The sequence below is a fragment of the Arvicanthis niloticus genome, chromosome 11, assembly GCF_011762505.2.
Source record: "Arvicanthis niloticus isolate mArvNil1 chromosome 11, mArvNil1.pat.X, whole genome shotgun sequence".
Taxonomy (NCBI): domain Eukaryota; kingdom Metazoa; phylum Chordata; class Mammalia; order Rodentia; family Muridae; genus Arvicanthis; species Arvicanthis niloticus.
The window spans coordinates 69,588,464-69,607,839 of NC_047668.1; the positions used below are offsets into that span (position 1 = coordinate 69,588,464).

General features: G+C 42.3%; 1 protein-coding gene and 1 pseudogene across 4 annotated transcripts in view; one reads left to right on the forward strand and one right to left on the reverse strand.

Moving 5' to 3' along the window:
• The window catches only part of Thada (THADA armadillo repeat containing), a 294,393-nt gene that overhangs the window by 77,017 nt on the left and 198,000 nt on the right, over positions 1–19,376 (reverse strand). For all 4 annotated transcript variants that reach the window (XM_076942388.1, XM_076942389.1, XM_034514071.2 and 1 more), the window contains one exon: positions 6,344–6,462. In XM_076942388.1, the coding sequence (XP_076798503.1) occupies positions 6,344–6,462 (119 nt within the window). The remainder of the gene's footprint in view (positions 1–6,343; positions 6,463–19,376) is intronic.
• LOC117716942 (large ribosomal subunit protein eL27 pseudogene) lies at positions 5,402–5,849 on the forward strand (annotated as a pseudogene).

A 19,376-nucleotide genomic window follows, 5' to 3' on the forward strand; every position in this document is an offset into this window, starting at 1 on the left:
TTACGCCGACTTCATGGGGTTTTCCATATTTAAAATCCCAAGCCCATGAGTCTGCCTGAAAAACTTTTTTCTTGCCCTCTTTACACCAAAACTGTGGTTTTAAGAAATAGCTGCAGTGCTTAAAACAGTCTGGCCTACCCCCCAAGAAGCTGACAAGTGAAGTGACCCAAGTATAGTCTATTCTACTTTAGCTACATCTTAAAAGATGAAAATGTGACAAGACCTTCTGTGACAATGACCACACGAGGTCCCAGGCTTCAGTGGACTTGGGAAGCCAAAGGCATTTCTTTCTAAAGCAAAGTCTCTCTCAGAGTGGGAGCCGATGCCGGTAGGTTTAAATCTTTCCCGGTGATTGTAGAATTCTAGTCTGAGCATCAGGAACTATTGTTTGGAATGAAAACTTACTACCAGCCAACCTTGGCATTAGTGCCACGGCCAAGAGTCACAGTCTCCTGTGGGGATCCTAACGGGAGGTGAGGACAGCAGTGGTGCATGCAAAGCATGCTCTATTAAGAGTGATGACCAGAGCCGGAGTGGTAGTGTGCCATTGTTACTCCAGCAGTAGACACCTGTGGCTAGACAATGGGTGTATGCTTGAGGCTGGCTAGGCTAAAGAGCAAGGCTCTGTCTCAAAGTAAAATGAAAACTATTCCCATTCCCATCCCCATTCCCCCAGAAGAAAGAGAACAAGACCGAATGTGCAAGCAAGCACATACAGAGAAAAATAACACAGCTTGCCAACAGGATCTGAACAAGTTGTTAGTTTGGTACCTGGCACCTCTGGCAGAGCATACAGTACACCCAGGCCCTAGTGGCACCCTTGGAAAGCCCAGGGAAAAGTCCTTATGAAGCAGAAACAAATGGTTAAACTGTGTCAGTTACTGTGTTAAAACATTATATACTGTGTTAAAACTATACTGTTTGCCTTATCTCTGAACTTATGCCAAACTAAACTATTGTCATACACAGGGTGTGTCTCTACAGAAAAGTTAATTTTCTAATACCAAGAGAATTTTGAGATGAACTCATGGAATCATATATACTGATTGCTTCATCTAGAGCTTGGTACAAAATAGGCATTCCAAAAATAAGTTTTAAAACCCTTAACCTTTTGGCCGAGGACTCCATGCACTGTTTGTGGGAAGAGGAACTCATATTGCACGGCAGCTGTAGCACTGTGCCGTCTCTCAAGAGACTTAGTCAGAACTACAGACTGACTCCATGCACACAGTCACACCTGGACTTTTTATTAGAACATTATTTAGGACATTAAAAAGTAGAGCAATGAAGCCAGTTATAGTGGCACATGCTTTTAATCCCAGCACACCTGAGAGGCAGAGGCATTCTCTCTCTCTCTCTCTCTCTCTCTCTCTCTCTCTCTCTCTGTCTCTCTGTCTCCTCTCTCTCATCTCTCTCTCTCTCTCTCTCTCTCTCTCTCTCTCTCTCTCACACACACACACAGAGAGAGCTGCTTAAGCCCACTTTTCAACAAAAGATTCTTATCCTAATTAAAAAAAAGGAAAACTTATTTTTGTGGAGATGGATATTGATAGGAAGATTCCCCCCCCAACTCCCCAAATTAAAAAAACAAAAACAAAAACAAAAAAAAACTCGAAGAAATAACAGTACAGAAATTTTTGTTTGGAGTACTTGCTATTTTTAAATGTTTTAAATATAAAGTTACTACGCTAACCCCAGCACTTCTATCTGTATAGCTAAAACCTGTACCTGAAACAGCAGCTCTTGGCTCTCCCCTCTGACACATGCTACCAATGGCAGCTCTATTTTCTATGTCTATGAACGAACCATTCAGCAAACCCTCTCTCTGGGTACCTCCATGTTGTGGCACAAGTCAGATCTCCCTTGCTGGCTGGGGATATAGCTGTGGTAGGGCACCGGCCTAGCATGTGCAAAGTCCTAGGTTCAACCCCTAGCTGGGGATGGGAACTTCTCTTTTAAAGATGGACTAATGCCACCATATGTATATATCATATTTTGCTTATACTGTAAGCAATGAATGTTGCTGTTCTGTGGTGTAGTTACCAGGAAGAAAGTTGCTATGAACATGTTAGTACAACTATCTAAGTCTCTGCACTCTCTCTTGCTCGAGCGTACATGCTCTCTCTCTCTCTGAACTTAGAGAATTACAGGATTATATACTGATTCTATTTTTAATTTTTAAGGAAGTGTGATATAATTTTCCATAGCAGGTATAAAGTTTTAAGTAAAATAATAGCAAATATTTTCATATTGCAAAGTGAAAAAAGGAAGCTATAACTTTTATACTTAATAGAATCTTAGCTATATAAAAGAAAAGAGGAAAAAAGATAAAGTAACCACTTAAAATTGTTGACAATAACATAATTTCCATTGGACTGTGGTAAGAATAGATTTCATTTTTATATTCTTTTTCAAATTTGTACTAGACTATTTTTCCTTGATATGAACTGATAGCCAAGGAAAATCATGGAAGAAGTTCAGTAGAAAATATGTTTCCCTTTGGCCATCACATTGCCCACCCCACTGAGTCCAGCAGTACACAAAGCTCACCAGGCTGCCCTTATCTTTTTGGGTTTTGTTTTTTGAAACCGGTTCACTGAGTAGCTCAGATTGGCCTGAAATTAGCATCAGCCCTTTTGTCTCTGTACCCCTAAGTAGTAGGATTAACACATGTGTACCCCCCCACACACATGGTTTATGTCATCAAGTTTTCTAAAAGGAATATCCAATACATATTTACTCTTTTATGGCTGAAGGAAACACAAGATAACAAACCACTTCTGAAAAATTTGAAGCCCAATACAATTGAAATCCCAAATCACAACCAAAGTGAATAAGCCATTTCCTTAGTCCTGCTTGAAAGAGCTTTTCAAAGTTCTTCCTGTTTGGGCAGGGCCTGTGACTGTTAGGACAGCAGAGCTGCAGCCTGCAGACAGCAGAGAGCAGCAGGAAGGCCATCCTTGGGGACCAGACTGCACCCTAGACAACCTTTCCAGGATGGGGCTCATTCTGATTCTCACTTGGTTCCTAACCTGGGCAGGCTTTCCTCCCCACCGGGATCTGGTAACTGCTGCCCTCACACCAGGGGAAAGACAGAACTGGACTGAGAAGGGAAGGCTGAGGAAAGGGAGAAGGGAGGATGGGAAGGATTAATGAGCTGATTTCCATAAGACTCTTGACATCCTGAAATGAAAAGCGGCCTGGAAGTGCAAACGCCATGTCCTTTATTCAAACCACATTCCCATCCAGCCATTAATCACATAGAAGTCCCCAACAACTCTGCTCATCCAGCTCATATAAATAAGTCCTTGTTAATCTTGCAAAGCCAAAACACGAATGTATAACAAAAGTTTGTGTGCTTTCAACTTAGGAGTCTAAATTTTAAAGTTCAGTTGATTATCTGTAGCTCCTATGAATTTCTTTTAAAGAAACCTTTTGGAACAAAAGGACAAATAAATGGTCCATCCCCTAAAATTCTCAAGCTTATTGGACTGCATGAACTCAAGGATTGAATAAACTACAGGAGGAAAAATGTGTTACTGCTAGAACCTAAACCAACAGTACTTTCTCATAGGTTACACTAGAAAGCTACAGTAAGTCCAAGGCACATTTATCTTTCATGTGTAAATGCCCAGGAATATAAAAGAGCCTTTTCAGCAGTTGACTCTGGAATACTCCCACAGTAACATCTTCAAGGCAAAGCAGGGAAGAAAGTCAGAAAGGATTTGCTGTGACAGGTGACTACCATGACCCTAAATGGGTTCATCTGAGCATGCAGTTGACCAGTGTAGACAAATACCTCCCATAGTAAGAGGCCCTTGGAGACAAGGCAGGCCCAGAACAGGTGATGGTTTCATTTCTTTCCTACATGGAGTTCTATGGTTTCCAACTTGGCCTGTGGGCGTCCCTCAATGCTGTGGATAATACAGAATGGCTCCCGCAAAGCTCTGGAATATCTTGAGCTTCTGCAGCAAAATTTCCTCCCAAACTCTTTATTCTAGGCTCTGAACACACCCTGATTAACACTGTAAAAATGTACGTTAAGGAGTAAGAGGAGGCCTGGCATTAGGAGCCACCTACTGACTGGAAAGTTCACACTTGGATAAAAGAGAGTTGACTGTAGGAAACAGAACCATGATGTTCTTGTACTCTGAGCAAGGAGGCAGAACCCACATGAGGTGAGCTCATGTGACTCAAGGCTTTATTTTCTAGGCTAAGGCTAAGGCTAAGGAAATCAGAGGGAAAACTCAGAAGTGGGCGGAAGGGATGATCAAAATGATACGGTTGATTGGACAACAGTGACAGGGACTATGGGGGATGTCTGCCAAGGTAGGAAGGCCCTCTCCAGCTGAAGAGTGGGTACGCAGAAGTAAGACTTCACCAGCCATCTCCAGGCACTGAGCAAAACTGAAGCCCATCAAGAGCTGGCCTGTCCCTCCCTCTTCTTTCTCATGCAACAAGAAGAAATGGACTGAGGAAATAGGTGGGCGGTGATTTCCGGTGAGCTTGAGCAAAAGGGATAGAGACTCTTCCCTTATACAAGCTTCAGAACCCAGGCTTACCTCTTGCTGAGGGTATGGCTAAAAAAGATGTTCAGCAGGCGATTCTTGGAGAGCCTCCACTTCCTGACCCCCAGAACTAACAGCTTGAAAGACCTGATCTATTATTTGGTGAAAACCAAGGCACAAATATGATCCCAGGTCTCTGCTCTCTGCAAGTGTGTCTTAGAGAGGCTAAAGGCAACGGGCTGCACATAAGGCAAGCAATATCATACTGAGGGGAACCACTTAACAGCTTGCTATAACCTCAGTGGCACTTCAGACAAAGAGGACCCAACCAGTAAGCATGCCCACAGTTAAGTATGGCGTAAGACAGTCACTACACACCCTATCACCACACCCACCACTGTGGACAGCCACTAGTGGCTCTCCTCACTGGCTCTTTCAGTGTAGCCTGCCCAGTTTCCTCTGCCTCTTGGAGGGTTATGGCATCATTTCACAAGACCATCTTAAGTACCACTGGTCTCTTCTCTTTTTTTCCTAAGACAAGTTTCTCTGTATAACAAAGCCTTGGCTGTCCTGGACTCTATTTGCAGACTAGGCTGGCTTCAAATTCATAGAGATCTCCCTGCCTCTGTCTTGAGTGTTGTGATTAAAGGCATGCACTACCACTGCCCACAACTGGCCTCTCCTTAACTACCTTTCCCAGAGTTAACTCATACAGGAGCCTTGAAGAGACACTGTCCTAGCAATATCTGGAGTTTGAACACAGTGTTAGAGTGTTCTCTACATAGGATAAAATGGAAGTCTGGTTTTACTCTTTACATTACTCGTATCCTTTATATTCTAAGTTCCAGAATAAGCACATGTAAGAATGGCAAAACAGGGGGTGCCTACTTCTTGCCGTTGAAATGGGCAAGTTCATGAAACCCGGGAAGGTGGTGCTGGTCCTGGCTGGACGCTACTCCAGACCCAAAGCCTTCATCGTGAAGAACATTGATGATGGCACCTCAGACTGCCCTTACAGCCATGCCCTGGTGGCTGGGATTGACCGCTATCCCCGAAAAGTGACAGGTGCCATGGGCAAGAAGAAAATCGCCAAGCGATCCAAGATCAAGTCCTTTGTGAAAGTTTATAACTACAACCACCTCATGCCGACAAGGTACTCTGTGGATATCCCCTTGGACAAGACTGTTGTCAACAAGGATGTGTTCAGGGACCCAGCTTTGAAATGCAAGCCCAGATGGGAGGCCAAGGTCAAGTTTGAGGAGCAATACAAGACAGGGAAGAACAAATGGTTTTTCCAGAAGCTTCGCTTTTAGGTGTATTTTTGTTTTCGTCATTAAAATGTAAAAATAAATAAATAAATAAATAAATAAATGGCAAAACAGAAAAAAAGAAAAGAAAAAAGAAAAGAAAAAAGGTCACCCTCTGCTTTTGCTGACATAATCCTACTATCCACCTACTCACGGCAAACTTCAGTTCCCTTTTCCATGCAAGTCCCACCTTCTCTTCAGTGCCTGTAAGTCACCCAAGGATCTTTAACCTTTAGGCTGCCATGGCTCCTAAGGGTTTGTACAACGCAGACTAGCCAACAGGGTTGGGTTGTTGGTGAGGGTAAGAAACACGTGGCTATTGAACTATATCAAACCCCTATCCCCAGCACTCAGCAATTTTAGAAAAACTATAAATACTTTTTTTTTCATCACAACACAAAGGTCTAAAGTACTCTAAAAAGTCTGGAAATTAATATGAACAACTTAACATTCCTCACAACTAGAAACAGCAATTCTCAAACACACCACTAACCCAATGACACCTCCTCATGTGGGGCTTTTACATACCTCATGGCTAGCCAGAGTTTGGCTCTGGTACAAACAATGACGTCACTCAGCTCCTGTAGGAAATCTGCCTTTGTTCTGTGTTTGGAGTCTGTAATGTAGGCTTGTAACAAATGAAAAACCTAAACCAGAAAAGAGAAAAAACAATACTCTGCTGTGAAAGTGGGTTGTTCATGTATACTCAGCTCTTCCCTTTCAGATTTCCTCAAACAGTCCTCAAAGGAAACGGACTGTCTCCACAAGAAAGCATGTTGAAAGCTGCAGGCTGGGAGGCTGCAGCAGTGGGAGAAAGCCCAGGGCCTGGCCAAACAAACCTGTGCTCTGGCTCGATCCCACAATTCCCCAGACCAAGGATCGCTGTGACCACATAATCATCAGCCTCAAGAGCTTCTTAGGCAGAAACAACCTATATGCTGAGTTCAGCCAAGAAGTAGAATTACCTTTATTTCAGCAATCTTACAAGAAACTAAACTCCAAGTCTGCATGGGAAGGAACTATGAATGAGTCTATGTAGCTTAGACATAAATCTGGGTTCATTAGGACAGTGTGGGCTAATGAGGTAGGAAGAACACAGCACGCCTGTGCAGAAACAGTCAGTAGTGTCTGTAACAAATCTTCCAAACTTTTCCTTAGCAGTCAGATGTGGCACACTTTTGACACTTTTGGCAATTATATACCAGCATTAAAAGCAGAAAGAGCAGATCCTGATGTCTCTTAACTGTTTATATTTATGATGGTGGCACTGTCTGACCACACAAGCAATCCAGACCATGGGCAAATGTGTGTGGGCTTCTCCTCAGCAATGGCACCCACTGTGCCTCTATGAGGAGCACAAATCTTAGGGGAAGAATGAATGAGACACAGAAGTTCTCTGGGCTGAAAGCCTCATGGCACACAATTCCTTTGGTTGGTCAGTCACCTACATAAGCAGATAAGGATTGAAGGAAACAAAGTGGCAGTAAACACATTAAGAATTTTTTTTTAAAAAAAAACCTATTTTAGTATTTTCCCTTTTCTTTTCTGTTGTATCCTCTGCTGAAATTATAGACACACAAGCTGCCACATCTGGCTTTATGTGGGTTCTTAGGATAAGTGTAAGTACTTTACTCATGGTACCATCTCCCCCCCAGTCTGTGCCTCAGTCTTCCAAGTACTGGGACTAGACGCTGGAGTCACATGTCCAGGTTCTCCCCTTGTTCCACCCTTTTTAAGTAAGAACTCAAATAGCCCAGGATGGTCTCAAACTCCCTATGTAGCTGAGGATGGCCTTGAACCAGGTGATCCTCCTGCTTTTGTCTCCTGAATACTGGAATTACAGGTGTATGTCACCACGCCTAGTCTAACTTTTTTCTAAAGCACAAGTATATGGGAGTGTGGGCTCAGTTCCTGTATGAACAGTGAAACACTTTCTCTAACAAAGGACCTGTTCTTTCAGAAGCACCGATCAGATGCTGCTCCCTGACCACAGCCAGGAGGGAGCAAACCACCCGGCATAGAGCCTGGAGAACTGGGCTGGCTGGGCCTTCTGTTCCTATGTGGTGACGGCCAGAGGGAAAAATACCTCCCTCAGCCTCAATCCCCACTGTCCTGAAAGAGCTGGCAAAGTCACTGGGCCTTGCTTTCTTTTCTCCACAGCTGCACTAAACCAACCACCAGGGCTTTCATGTGTCACAGCGCTGTAATTAATCAGCAGACACCAACAAAACACACGACTATGGAATTTACTTGTCAAGAGAGCTGTGAGGTTTCAAATGCTTCTCATTTAGAAGCAATCACTTCAGAAATAACCCCCTGTGGATGTTTAAGCCCTGGCCTATATTTGCTCACCTTGCTTGGCAAAAACAAGACTGTTTTTGAAACGCTTGGTAGCTCTGGTTTATGAATGTCAGCCTGCAGCCCATCAATTCTGTCACCCTGGGTACACACCATACAGCAATTGTAATCCTAGTAAGTCACCAAGGACAGAGAGTGATCTGTCTGCACCTGACCAGTGTACACGGAGGGGCATGTAGGCAAACCTGATAGATGTAAGCAGGCAGAGAGGCAGCACAGTACACATCGAGCACATGCCAGAGAAGCAGAGGACAGAGCAGGGAAGAAAAGGAGAAGACAAAGCAGATGGACAGGAATGGCTTGCAAACAAATGTGAAACAGATTAGTATTTCTGAGAAATACTCATGAAAATATTTATACACAACCATCCTCACATGACATTTGAAACATTGGACTCAAGAAAAATGAGGTAATCGTTCAGTGTGAAGTTCAGGGAGGTCTGGAAGGAGCCATTTGTCTCTCAGTTCTTGGGCTGGCAGATAAAAGGCCACTCTTCTCTTCTTCTGCATTTGCCTACAGTGTTGGTACTGAGTGTGGTTAGACCCAGGCCTGGGATAACTTGCAAACAGCAATCATAGAACTCGAGCTGCCAGGCCAGCGAAGGAGCAGGGCTCATCAGACACACCGAAGTGCTGACAAGCATACCACCAGTTTAGGGGCCCTAAGTTTACAACAGTGTTCAAACATCCAGTCCACAAATACTTATTAAGCAAGTGTTATTACCAGATAATATCCTGGGATCTGCAGCAGAGACCAAGCAGTCCCCCCCCCAGCCCCCCCCCCCCCCCAGCTTGTGTTCTAGTCATGAGGACTAAAGAAGTGAAAACCTAGCAGCCTCCCTGATGCTGCATGCTATTGATATCACCTGTCTGGCTTCCCATGTTTGTGAGTCCAGTACATGGTAGGAACTCAGCATCACTGAATGAAACATATGCTGATGTTTAGTGTCTCTACTGACAGTAACTATCTCAAGTATATTCCCATGGAGCTTGTACATTGCAGTAGGTACCAACTTTGTGTTCAGGGTAGACACATAGCTCAACAATACCATTCTCCTCAATTCCTATGACTCGTGATGTGATGGAGACGGCAAGGCTAGAAAAATGGTAAGACTCCAATCACATGGCTCACACTCTGAGGGCAAGCAGACATGGTTGTAAACCAAGGCACTAGATATCTTTTGACCAACTAAGTTAATGTCTGTTTCCTTATGTTAAATAGAATAAGATGGTACTCTCCTCTTTCTTTTCAATTGATTATTACTCTAATGTGTGTGTGTGTGTGTGTTATGGTACATGTGTAGAGGTAAGGGATCTCTTTTGGGGATCAGTTCTGGTGATGGAACTTAAGTTGTCCAACTTGGCTTGGCTGAATCATATTGTCAGCTCAGTGGCCCCCTCTATGGGAAATATTTCAAGGCACTGATGGGTACCTGAAACCTTGGTTAATTTAAACCTTATGTAACTATATTTTTCCTATATACACATACACATCTATAAAAAGTTTAACTTTCAAACTAATCACAATGAAAGAGAAAAAAAAACAGAAAACAACAATATACTATAATAAAAATTTCTTAAAATTAACTTCATGTTTGGAACTTTTCTTTCTTCTTTCTTTTTTTTTTTTTTTTTTTTTTTTTTTTTGGATTTTTGAGACAGGGTTTCTCTGTGTAGTTCCGGACATCTTGGGAACTTATTCACTTATTCTGCAGGCCAGGATGGCCTCAAACTCAGAGATTGCCTGCCTCTGCCTCCTCAGTGCTGGATTTAAATAAAGGCAGTATCACCACAGTTTGAAGTTTAATATTTTTAGCCTGCAGCTGACACTAATTGAGCCTTGAGAAGATGGCACTAATGGGGACAGAGGTATTTCTGCAGTTTGTGACCAGAGAGATATAATGTTTATTTAAACACACACACACACACGCACACACACACACACACACACACACACACACACACACACCCTACCTGGCATACATTCATTATATTCTTGATAAAAATGTGGGTTCTGTTGTGCATACATTGTCTGTTCCTTCCCTATTAACTCTATTCTGAAAACAAACTCAAAGAAGTCATTATAAAAGGATTGATATTCTTATCTGTCAAGAAAAAGAAACTTGCTGGAGTCAAGAGACTAATTTTGAAAGAAAAAACATCCTATCAACGATATAGAGTCTCACAACTGCATATAATTCCAGTTCCAGAGTATCTAATACCATTTCTGGCTTCTACAGGCACTAGACATACGTATCACTCACGTACACACATACACACACACACACACACACACACACACACACACACACACACAAATGGACACATGCACATTCACATATATACATACAATTAAAATCTTTAAAAGGTATTTACTATTCAGTAGTGCGTGGCTAATTGTAACAATGTACCCCCCTAAGGAAAATACTAATAGTAGAATAGAGTTGGAGGAGAGGAGAGAAATACACAAGGAAATTCTTGTACTACCAACACAGTATTTTCATAACTCTATCACTGTTTTAAAATAGTCTCCTAATTTAAAAATGTTTTGAGACTGGTCAGAGATTAGCATGGTGTGTAAGTCAGGATGAGAAAGACTTCAGAGGCAACATGGTGGGACTGATCTTGTCATGTGGCCAGGAGAGCTCTCTTCAAAGAGAAGACTTCAGGGATGGGAGCTGTAACTTGCAGGGAGATGTCAAAAGCTGTCCCAGATAAGACAGGGGGTCCAGGACCATGGCAGAAGTCCAGTTAAGATGTGATGTGTTGAACCAGGGGCTAAAGACTAATAGGCATGTGGGCTACATACAAGGCCTCAAAGCCTATACAGTGCTTCTGTAAAAACATTTAGAAGCTGGAAGATATCATATCAGTATCGTCCCTGTTTTCAACTTCTCTTGAAACTCAGAAGACCCACTTGTAGTAGACCCAATAAGTCACAAGTTACCCGCTCACAGCAGAATGGTAGGAGTTCCTTACTGCTCACTGCTGCTAAGGGAGTATTAGTGCCGTTTGACACTGCTCATTTTTCTTAACTTTGGAACATCAAAACCAAAATTAAATATTTACAAAGTGCAAGACTGTATCGAAGGTCTGAAATCATAGGACAGACAGAGAGGGCATGAGTTGAAATGATTCCTCTGAGTTTTGACCAGGACACATTCTGATTCTGTGGTACCCGCTAAGAATCACATTTAAACTCTAGCAGCAGTGAGCAGAGAGGGAAGCTCATGTGTGAGAGCCCTTCCTGGGCTGCCAAGTAGGGTGACAGCTGGGAAAAAGAAGCTGGACCTCAGAAAGATATTCTTAACTTGGGAAGTTGGGCAACCTTTCAAGACCAGGAGCAGAAGGGCATCCCCAGCAGTCTGAGAATGAGGGAGGGGGACTGGATTAGTTTGGATTTAACATCTTGTTTACTGAGATTTGGGGTGGGGAACATCTATGTGATGGTTTCTCTAGTTAGTCATTTACTGCATAAAACAGCAATTCTTTTGAGACCAAGATGGACCTCTGCTTATCTATTAACCTTAGAGTAGAGAACAGTTTACCTCTAGGCATAGCAGGTCCCTAAAGTGGACTCAGAGGTATCATCAATGAAAGAAAAGAGAAGAAGAAAGCTTTGCTGCTGCAAGATAACCATGCCTGATAGCTCAGCTGCTTGATGATTTAGCTGCCTCATGGCTCAGCTGGCAGAGACCTGCACTACACCAACCTGGTGAGTTCAGAACCCAGGTCACAGTGGAAGGAGAGAAGTGACTCTAATGGAGTTACTCTCCGACCTTCACATGAATGCCGTGGTACCCCAGCCCCCTACCATCACACACACATGCAACAACAACAACAACAAAAAACAACAACAACAACAAAAAAAAAAAAAAAAAAGGAAGGAAGGAGGGAGGGCAGAAAGAAAGAACAGAAAGAGTCTGCTTCCATCAGAAAGAGGCAGAATTGATCACAGTTGGCAGCAGCATGCACCAACTATCACAAGCATGGCTGGTCAGCCCTGCCCTAAGGAAGAGTAGTCCATGAAGGGGCTGTACTGAATGAAGGTCAGGGGATCCTGTATTCTTACACTGAAAAAGTAAGCTGTAATAAGATACCACACTGAGAACCTGGTAACAGTTAGGGTCGCCCTCTACCCAGACTCTAAACACAGAAAGATTCTGGGGGATGGGGGTGAGCAGGCATCTGTGGGAAGCATGTGGTCCATTTGGGCAGGCCAGGATCTTAAAAGCAGTTCCATAGTATGAATGTAATGCACTCTGAATAAATGTCATGCGCCTAAAAAAGAGTCATGAGCCAATGCCCCGAATAAACTCGCACTGCACTAGTAAAATATGTCTGACTTATGCTGCTTTACTAAAATAGTGACTTGTGTGGGACAAGACCAAGATGATATACGGCTGTTTGGGAAGGCAATGCTGAGACGGATTTCTCCTTCACAGAGTGTGGCTTTCAGACCAATTTCCTCCCTTTAAAATCAACAGCAGCTGAGCTCCAGAAGCCAGCAGGCCCAGCAGGCCCAGGCAGGGTTAGGCAGGCCATGGAAAAGGCCAACTCTAGTAGGATGAGAGACAGTCACCTCAAAGGTCAGACCTAAAGGGCGTGACTGGATGCAGCCATCAGTCACCAAACCTCTGATAATCAATGCTAGTCCATTCACTTTTACAACTGGATTTTACTAAAATATAAAATAAAATAAAACAAAGTATTTTCAGTGTTTTTCCTCCTGCAGCATACAGACTTGGCGAACACTTTGATCCTATGCACTCGGGCCAGCACGCCCACCTGCATCTGCCTTCCTGCCTGGCTTCCTCCTGCATCACTAACCCCAGCTAAGTCACTGCTACATTTTTCCAAACTCAATGTTTACACAGGATTTTATTTCAGCTGCTAAAACATCTGCATTTTTTTTTTAGGGACTTAAATAAATGATCTCTGCCGGGAATGTACAGTATAGGGTGATGTCAGCCCCACCATCCCCCTTTTCTCAGCTCACTGGTTAGAAAAGGCAAACATTGTTTCAGCCTGTACTGGGAATGTGAATATTTATCCTGTCAACTTAATTCATACAAACAGAACTAAAGACAGGCAGGCAGGCTGAAGTATATGGCTTTAAGTCAGACTGAAAAAGGGGGTAGGAGGGGAATGGTTGAGAAAAAAAATCTAAACTTTCTAATTCACAGAAACATACCTCTTCACATAATTGCTGGAAGTGGAGATAGCAAACATTTGAAAGGCAGACTGCACACATGTGCATGCATGCATGTGTGTGTGTATGTGTGCCTGTGTCTTAGGAATGTCAGGGAGAAAGCTCAGTAACATCTGTCAGTTCTAGTCACTTTAAGATCAGCCAGGTTGCAGGATTGGTTTTCTGCTTCAGGCACACTGACTGAAGCCTCAGGTAAACGACAGTTTCTGAGAAGCACCCTTCTTGTTGCTTGGGCTTGTTGGGCACATGTACTTGCCTATGCCATTTGTACAGAGTCCAATGGAGGGGTTCATTGCCAGTAACACTGTCACAGACCTTGGAAGAGTGTGGCCTCTAGGCAGCACCTTAATGACACTTGAATTCCTTAGCTGGGTTACCCTCAAGAAGATAGGCTTGTGTCACCAATAATCATCCCATAACGGGATTAGAAAGCAGGGCAGGAAACATTTCAGACAGCTGCTCTGCCAAACCTCTGTTTGTTTATGAGATGGGAGAACATATCCCTGAGACGTTCTTGGTAAGTGGTATCTTTGTGGAAGAGGACACTAATCCCAGGTGAAGCTACTTGTTGCCTGACTAACCTGGGGAGTGTGTCACTGGGAATGCATCATACCCCTTGAAGTATTAAAACATACAAACCCATCCAAATGGGTGTGTGCAGCTTTGCTGTGCCCTTTCTTTCTAGAACTCTTCCATCAAGCTGGTCAAGAACCCAAAGACCTTGCACCTGGATGATGTCTTTCCTCAAATACTTATTTTCTAAAGGCAAGCTCTGATGGTAATGCTTATGCCTTGTAAAAACCCTCTTCAAGGACTAGCTGGGCCCTGAAAGCTCCACCTACATTTCCAGTTTTACCTTCTACCTTCTCTATGTCATAAGCCTATATTCTGTGCCCACAAGACATGAAATCCCATTCCTGAAGACCTGACAAATGCTACTTAGTTTGGCCTCGCCCTTCCCAGTTTTCCTTCTACTCTTTCCAACTGGGCTACAGGAATTCTATTCAAATCACAGGGCCAATGTCAAACATTTCAAGGCTTGCATACTGAGATCTTACCCTGCCCTAAGGCTCTCGTTTCTTTTTGAATCCTGTCTACAGCCCTCCCCCCGCCCCTGTTGTTGTTCACGGAAGGGCTCAGTGCTGAGGCCTGACCCAGAGCCTGCTCATGCATGCTAGGCAAAGCTCTTTGTTACGTAAGCCACATGTCTAGCCCCTGGATCTATTGCCAGTTATCAACTTGTAATGTTCTTTCCTAAAACAGAGGTCCTTGAAGCAAAGAACTGTGTCTTATTCTTCCCTACTGCTCCTTGAGGTCCTAAGGATACAAGATTTCTTGTCTGGATGAAAAAGACTCACCAAACAGAGAGACTACCACACTCACTCAGAGGAAGAGGGAGCTGAGATTGCATTTGTTTTGAATTGTCATGGTGGTGCTACAAATGTTAAGAAACTGGATCCTGAAACCAGTGTAAAGGGCCCTGAGCAAAATTCTAGGTACTGGTAAAGTTAGACAGTGATATTGAAACTAGTCAGTCTTTATCTGTTCAAATAATAATAATAATAATAATAATAATAATAATAATAATAATAATAACAACAATGTTTTATCTTTCATTGCTGAAAGCTATGTGTAAAAATTTAAAAATTATAGATAATTTGTTTGTAAAACCAATCTATTTATGTCCCCCTTTTAAGACTCATTTGGTAACCAAGGCTGGCATAGTACTTGCTATGTAGCTCAGGCTGGTCTTGAACTTGTGGCAATTCTCTGCCTCAGCCTCCTTAGTGCTGGGGTTATTGGCATGAGTTATGCTGCTTGGCTAGGAGAACATTTAAATTTTCTGTTTAACTGGATCCTTAAAGATTTGAGATCAACAGTAAAGTCTGTGATATACCAACATTTAAAAAAGCAGCCAAGCAGAGGCTGGAAAGATGGCTTGGTAATTAAGAGCACTGGCTGATCTTCTAGAGGACATAGGTTCAAATCCAAGCACCCACATGGTAGCTCACTACTATTTGGAATTCTGGTCCTAGAGGGTCTTCTTGGTACCAGTTATGCCTGTGGCGCATATACATACATGCAGGCAAAACACTCATACGCGTGAAAACAAACAAAACAAACACTAACCAAACAGAACTAACCAATAAAAATAACCGATAATTTGTTCAGTCAAGACACAGGGAAAGTGTGTTGGTGGCAGCATAAATGAAATAGCGTTCATCAAGAATGAGCCATTGCTAAAGTCAAGTGATGCCACCAAAGGTTCTTGCATTACTTGCTTATACCTGAAAAAGACAGGGGAAAGAAAAAGCACTTAGGAGGCAGAGGCAGGCAGATCTCTACAAATAAGAATGACTTATTCAATAAAATAATAGAAAACCAACCAAGTAGTCCTTTGTGATATACATTAGTTGGATCCTTACTTATTTTATTGGGGACAACAAACCCTCAAAAACCAAAAATGCAAAACTATAAAAATATTGGTGAAAATATTATCCTCAAGCAAAGATGTATTTTTGCTGATCTTGTATTTTTTTTTTAAGGAATGTTGAGTCAGTAACAGGATAAGGAAAAATACAATATATCGACATAAAAACTGGAAACTAAGAACAAATTTTTTTCACATTTATTACTATTTTTAATGAACTTATTTATTGCAGCATTATTTGTGTGGAAGTCAGAGAACACCTTTCAGAAGTCAGTTCTCTCCTTCTCCCCCTGGGACTCGGACTGAACTCAATTCAAGTTGGATGGACTGGAGGTAAGCACCTTTAGCAGCTGAGCCATCTCACTGGCCCCAAACTGGAAATTTTTATACAGCAAAAAACTACAGTGATTATTCAATAGTAAAGGAAAAACAGGATAAAGTATTTGCTAATTCATCTCTCATTAACAAAATGAAAATAATTAAATTAAATATGCACACAGGAAGCAGACGCAGGCAGGTGGCTGAGTTAGAGGTTAGCCAGGAGTTCACAATGTCTCAAAGAGGGGAAGGGAGTTAGATTTCCAAACCTCTCTAATTTATGCACCATTAGAACTGCCATAATTTACTCATGGTGGCCTTTAGGCCAAAGGACATATCTAATGCTTTGAATTTATTAGGTGGGTAGCTCCAAACAACCCAAGGAACAACCTTATGGCTGTTTGTAAAAATACACACAGTCTAAACTGGCTTCTGTGTCTGACTGCCTTCGCACAGAGCCACAATACTGACTAATGAGATACACGTGCCCACTGCTCCCCACACCCTGGGCTCCTCTCCTCACTGTTCATGTTCATTTCTTATGACACAGTAGCAGTTTTACAATGTGTCAGTTTTACAATGACATGACAAGAGCTAATGTCTCCTCAGACTGCTATTCTGAGCTAGTAGATCACATCAGACATCCAGTACCACAGTACTTTCTCCCTCAGTTTGAAAACATCCTATACCTTGGTACACCCCTTTGGGAACTGCAAATATTTAGCAAAGAATATAAATAATGTACAAATGAAATACAAATAGCCAATAAACATATGAGAAAATGTTTAATCTCATTATGGTTTAAGGACATGCAGTAAAACAATGTTTTAAGGGAAACAGCAGGTTCCTAGGGAATTGCTGTCCTTCCACCCTGTTCTGACCCACCTCTCCTCCTACCGCCGTCGCCGTCCACCTCTTGGGCCCTAAACAATGTATTTTTTAAGCCAAAGTAATTTGACAAAGAAATTTTTTGAAAGGATAAGACCCAATTAATAACTAGGAAAATAAACATGAAATTCATCAGTGAGTTAGAAACTGACTGGCAGAGCCATGTTTTTGCACATATAAGTTATTATACTTCATAACAGGAGCTAGGCAAAACAACTCCACACCAAGTTTGGCAGTAGCTTTCAAAAATACACACTTTATTCAGTCTCACAATGACCTGGGTGTTTCTAGGTGTTTATTTTGCAGTCACACTTCCAGGCATACATGTTCAAGAATGATCATTAGCAATACTAATTGTAAAAGGAAAGATTAGAAATTACTGATACAGAACCAGCTGGAAAAGCTGCGGCATATTCCTGTGAGTATCACAGCTATTAAGAAGAATCGTGGATTTACATGTACTTAATTGGAAACATCTCTAAGTCACACTGTTAAACAAAAAAAAAGAAGCTATAAATGCTATAGTCATATTTTTATTCCTGTCAAATTATCAATAGTGGACCCTGGGATTTTATATTCAATATGGTAACTTTCTGCTATCTAATCTAATCTATTCATTTACCTATTTTATTTTTTGGAACAGGGTTTCTCTATGTAGCCTTGGTTGTACTGGAACTTGCTTTGTAGACCAGGCTGGCCTTGAACTTACAGAGATCTGCCTGCCTCTGCTTCCTGAGTACTGGTATTAAAAGAATATGCCACCACTGCCTGGCTGTAAATTTCTATAGTTTATAAAACTTTTTAGTAAGAATGTATTACTTTTAAAAAGTTTTTTCTTTTGAAATAATTATAAGTCCCTTTTGTTTGCTAAATGTGGTTTATATGTCTTCTGCCAAGTTTCCTCCAATACTAACAATTTACATAATTGTCTTCTGCCAAATCCAGACATTTTATCTGAGCGTACAAGCTCATGTGTATAATCCCTTTGGAGGGAGAGGCAGGAGATTAGGAGCTCTAGGGCATCCTCAACTACAAGTAGGAGGCCAGCCTGAGCCTCAAAAAGTCAGCCAAAGAAAGCAAACCCCAGAAAATTCACACAAGAAGGGTGTTCTAAACCTTAACTAAGTGGTCAGCATATATGTGCAGAGTATATGGAGGTCACCGGGTCCCAGGCACAGATCTGCAGAATCAAGTGACAGCACTGCTGGCCTGTCGCCATAAAGGAAACGTGCGCTGTGCAGCCAGAGACAATGACATCAAAATATACCCCCCAAAAAAGAAAGAAAAAAATCAGGTGCTCCCCAATCTTACACTCAGAACAAACTCCATAATGCTAATTACTGAGACAGGTATCCATGTGGTATTTTTTTTTAACCAAAGATTAAAAAACAAAACAAACAAACAAAAAAACCAAACCAAACCAAACCCAAAAAACCCCCCAAAAACCAAACCAAAGAAAAAAAATGTATCTCAAAGCTCAGAGCAGGAGGACCGTCCTCCTCTTCACCTTCGTCTTCTTCCAGAGAACTCAAACTCACTACGTAGCTAGGCTGACCTTAAACTTGAGCTCCTCCTGCCTCAGGGCCCTGAGTGCCGGGGTGGGAAGTGTGCACCACCTTACCTGGCTCCTGGACTTATCCTTAGACCTTTGAGTCCTATGCCCAGTGGTACTTGAAAACAGGTCAGGGAAAGGCATCAAGGTGAGAGGTGGGTAGCAGCATTCTTGAGAGCTACAGTGGCATACCCAACATTGTCTCTTTGGTAAGCAAGGCTAACAGAAATGAAAAGCTCTTATATTATTATACACTCTCTGGGTTTTAAAGCACCTACAACATTTCCCTTCTAAAAAGAATTTGTGTCAGAGAAAACAGTTTTACATTTAGCATCTCGTCTTTAGGCTGATTAGTGAATATTATCCAAGCCACCCAGTGAGGGACTTGGACAAACTGCTGTAGGAACTCCCATAGACCCTTAAAAAGCATGCACAGAGGAGCTGGAGCGCCGGAGCACCGGAGCGCCGGAGCGCCAGAGCGCCAGAGCGCCAGAGAGCCAGAGAGCCAGAGCCAGTATCCTGAGTTTGCTAGAATCCCTTGGTAACAGACAGACTCCTCTTTTTGGAAACTGAAAATGAAATTTCTTTTTCTACATGCTCTCAGTTGCAGTTTATTTCAAAGGTCATCAAAGTAAACAAAAGAGGCTAAATCTTTAAAAGTCAAAAGTGACAGCTATTTACAAAGTGACTGTTTATATTTCACACGGAGGAAGGAGAAGTACAGTTGCTCTAAGCCCCCAGGAATGGAGATGCAGGCAGCTTCCCCTCCCCACCCACAGGTTGTTGGCTTTTTTGCCACTCAT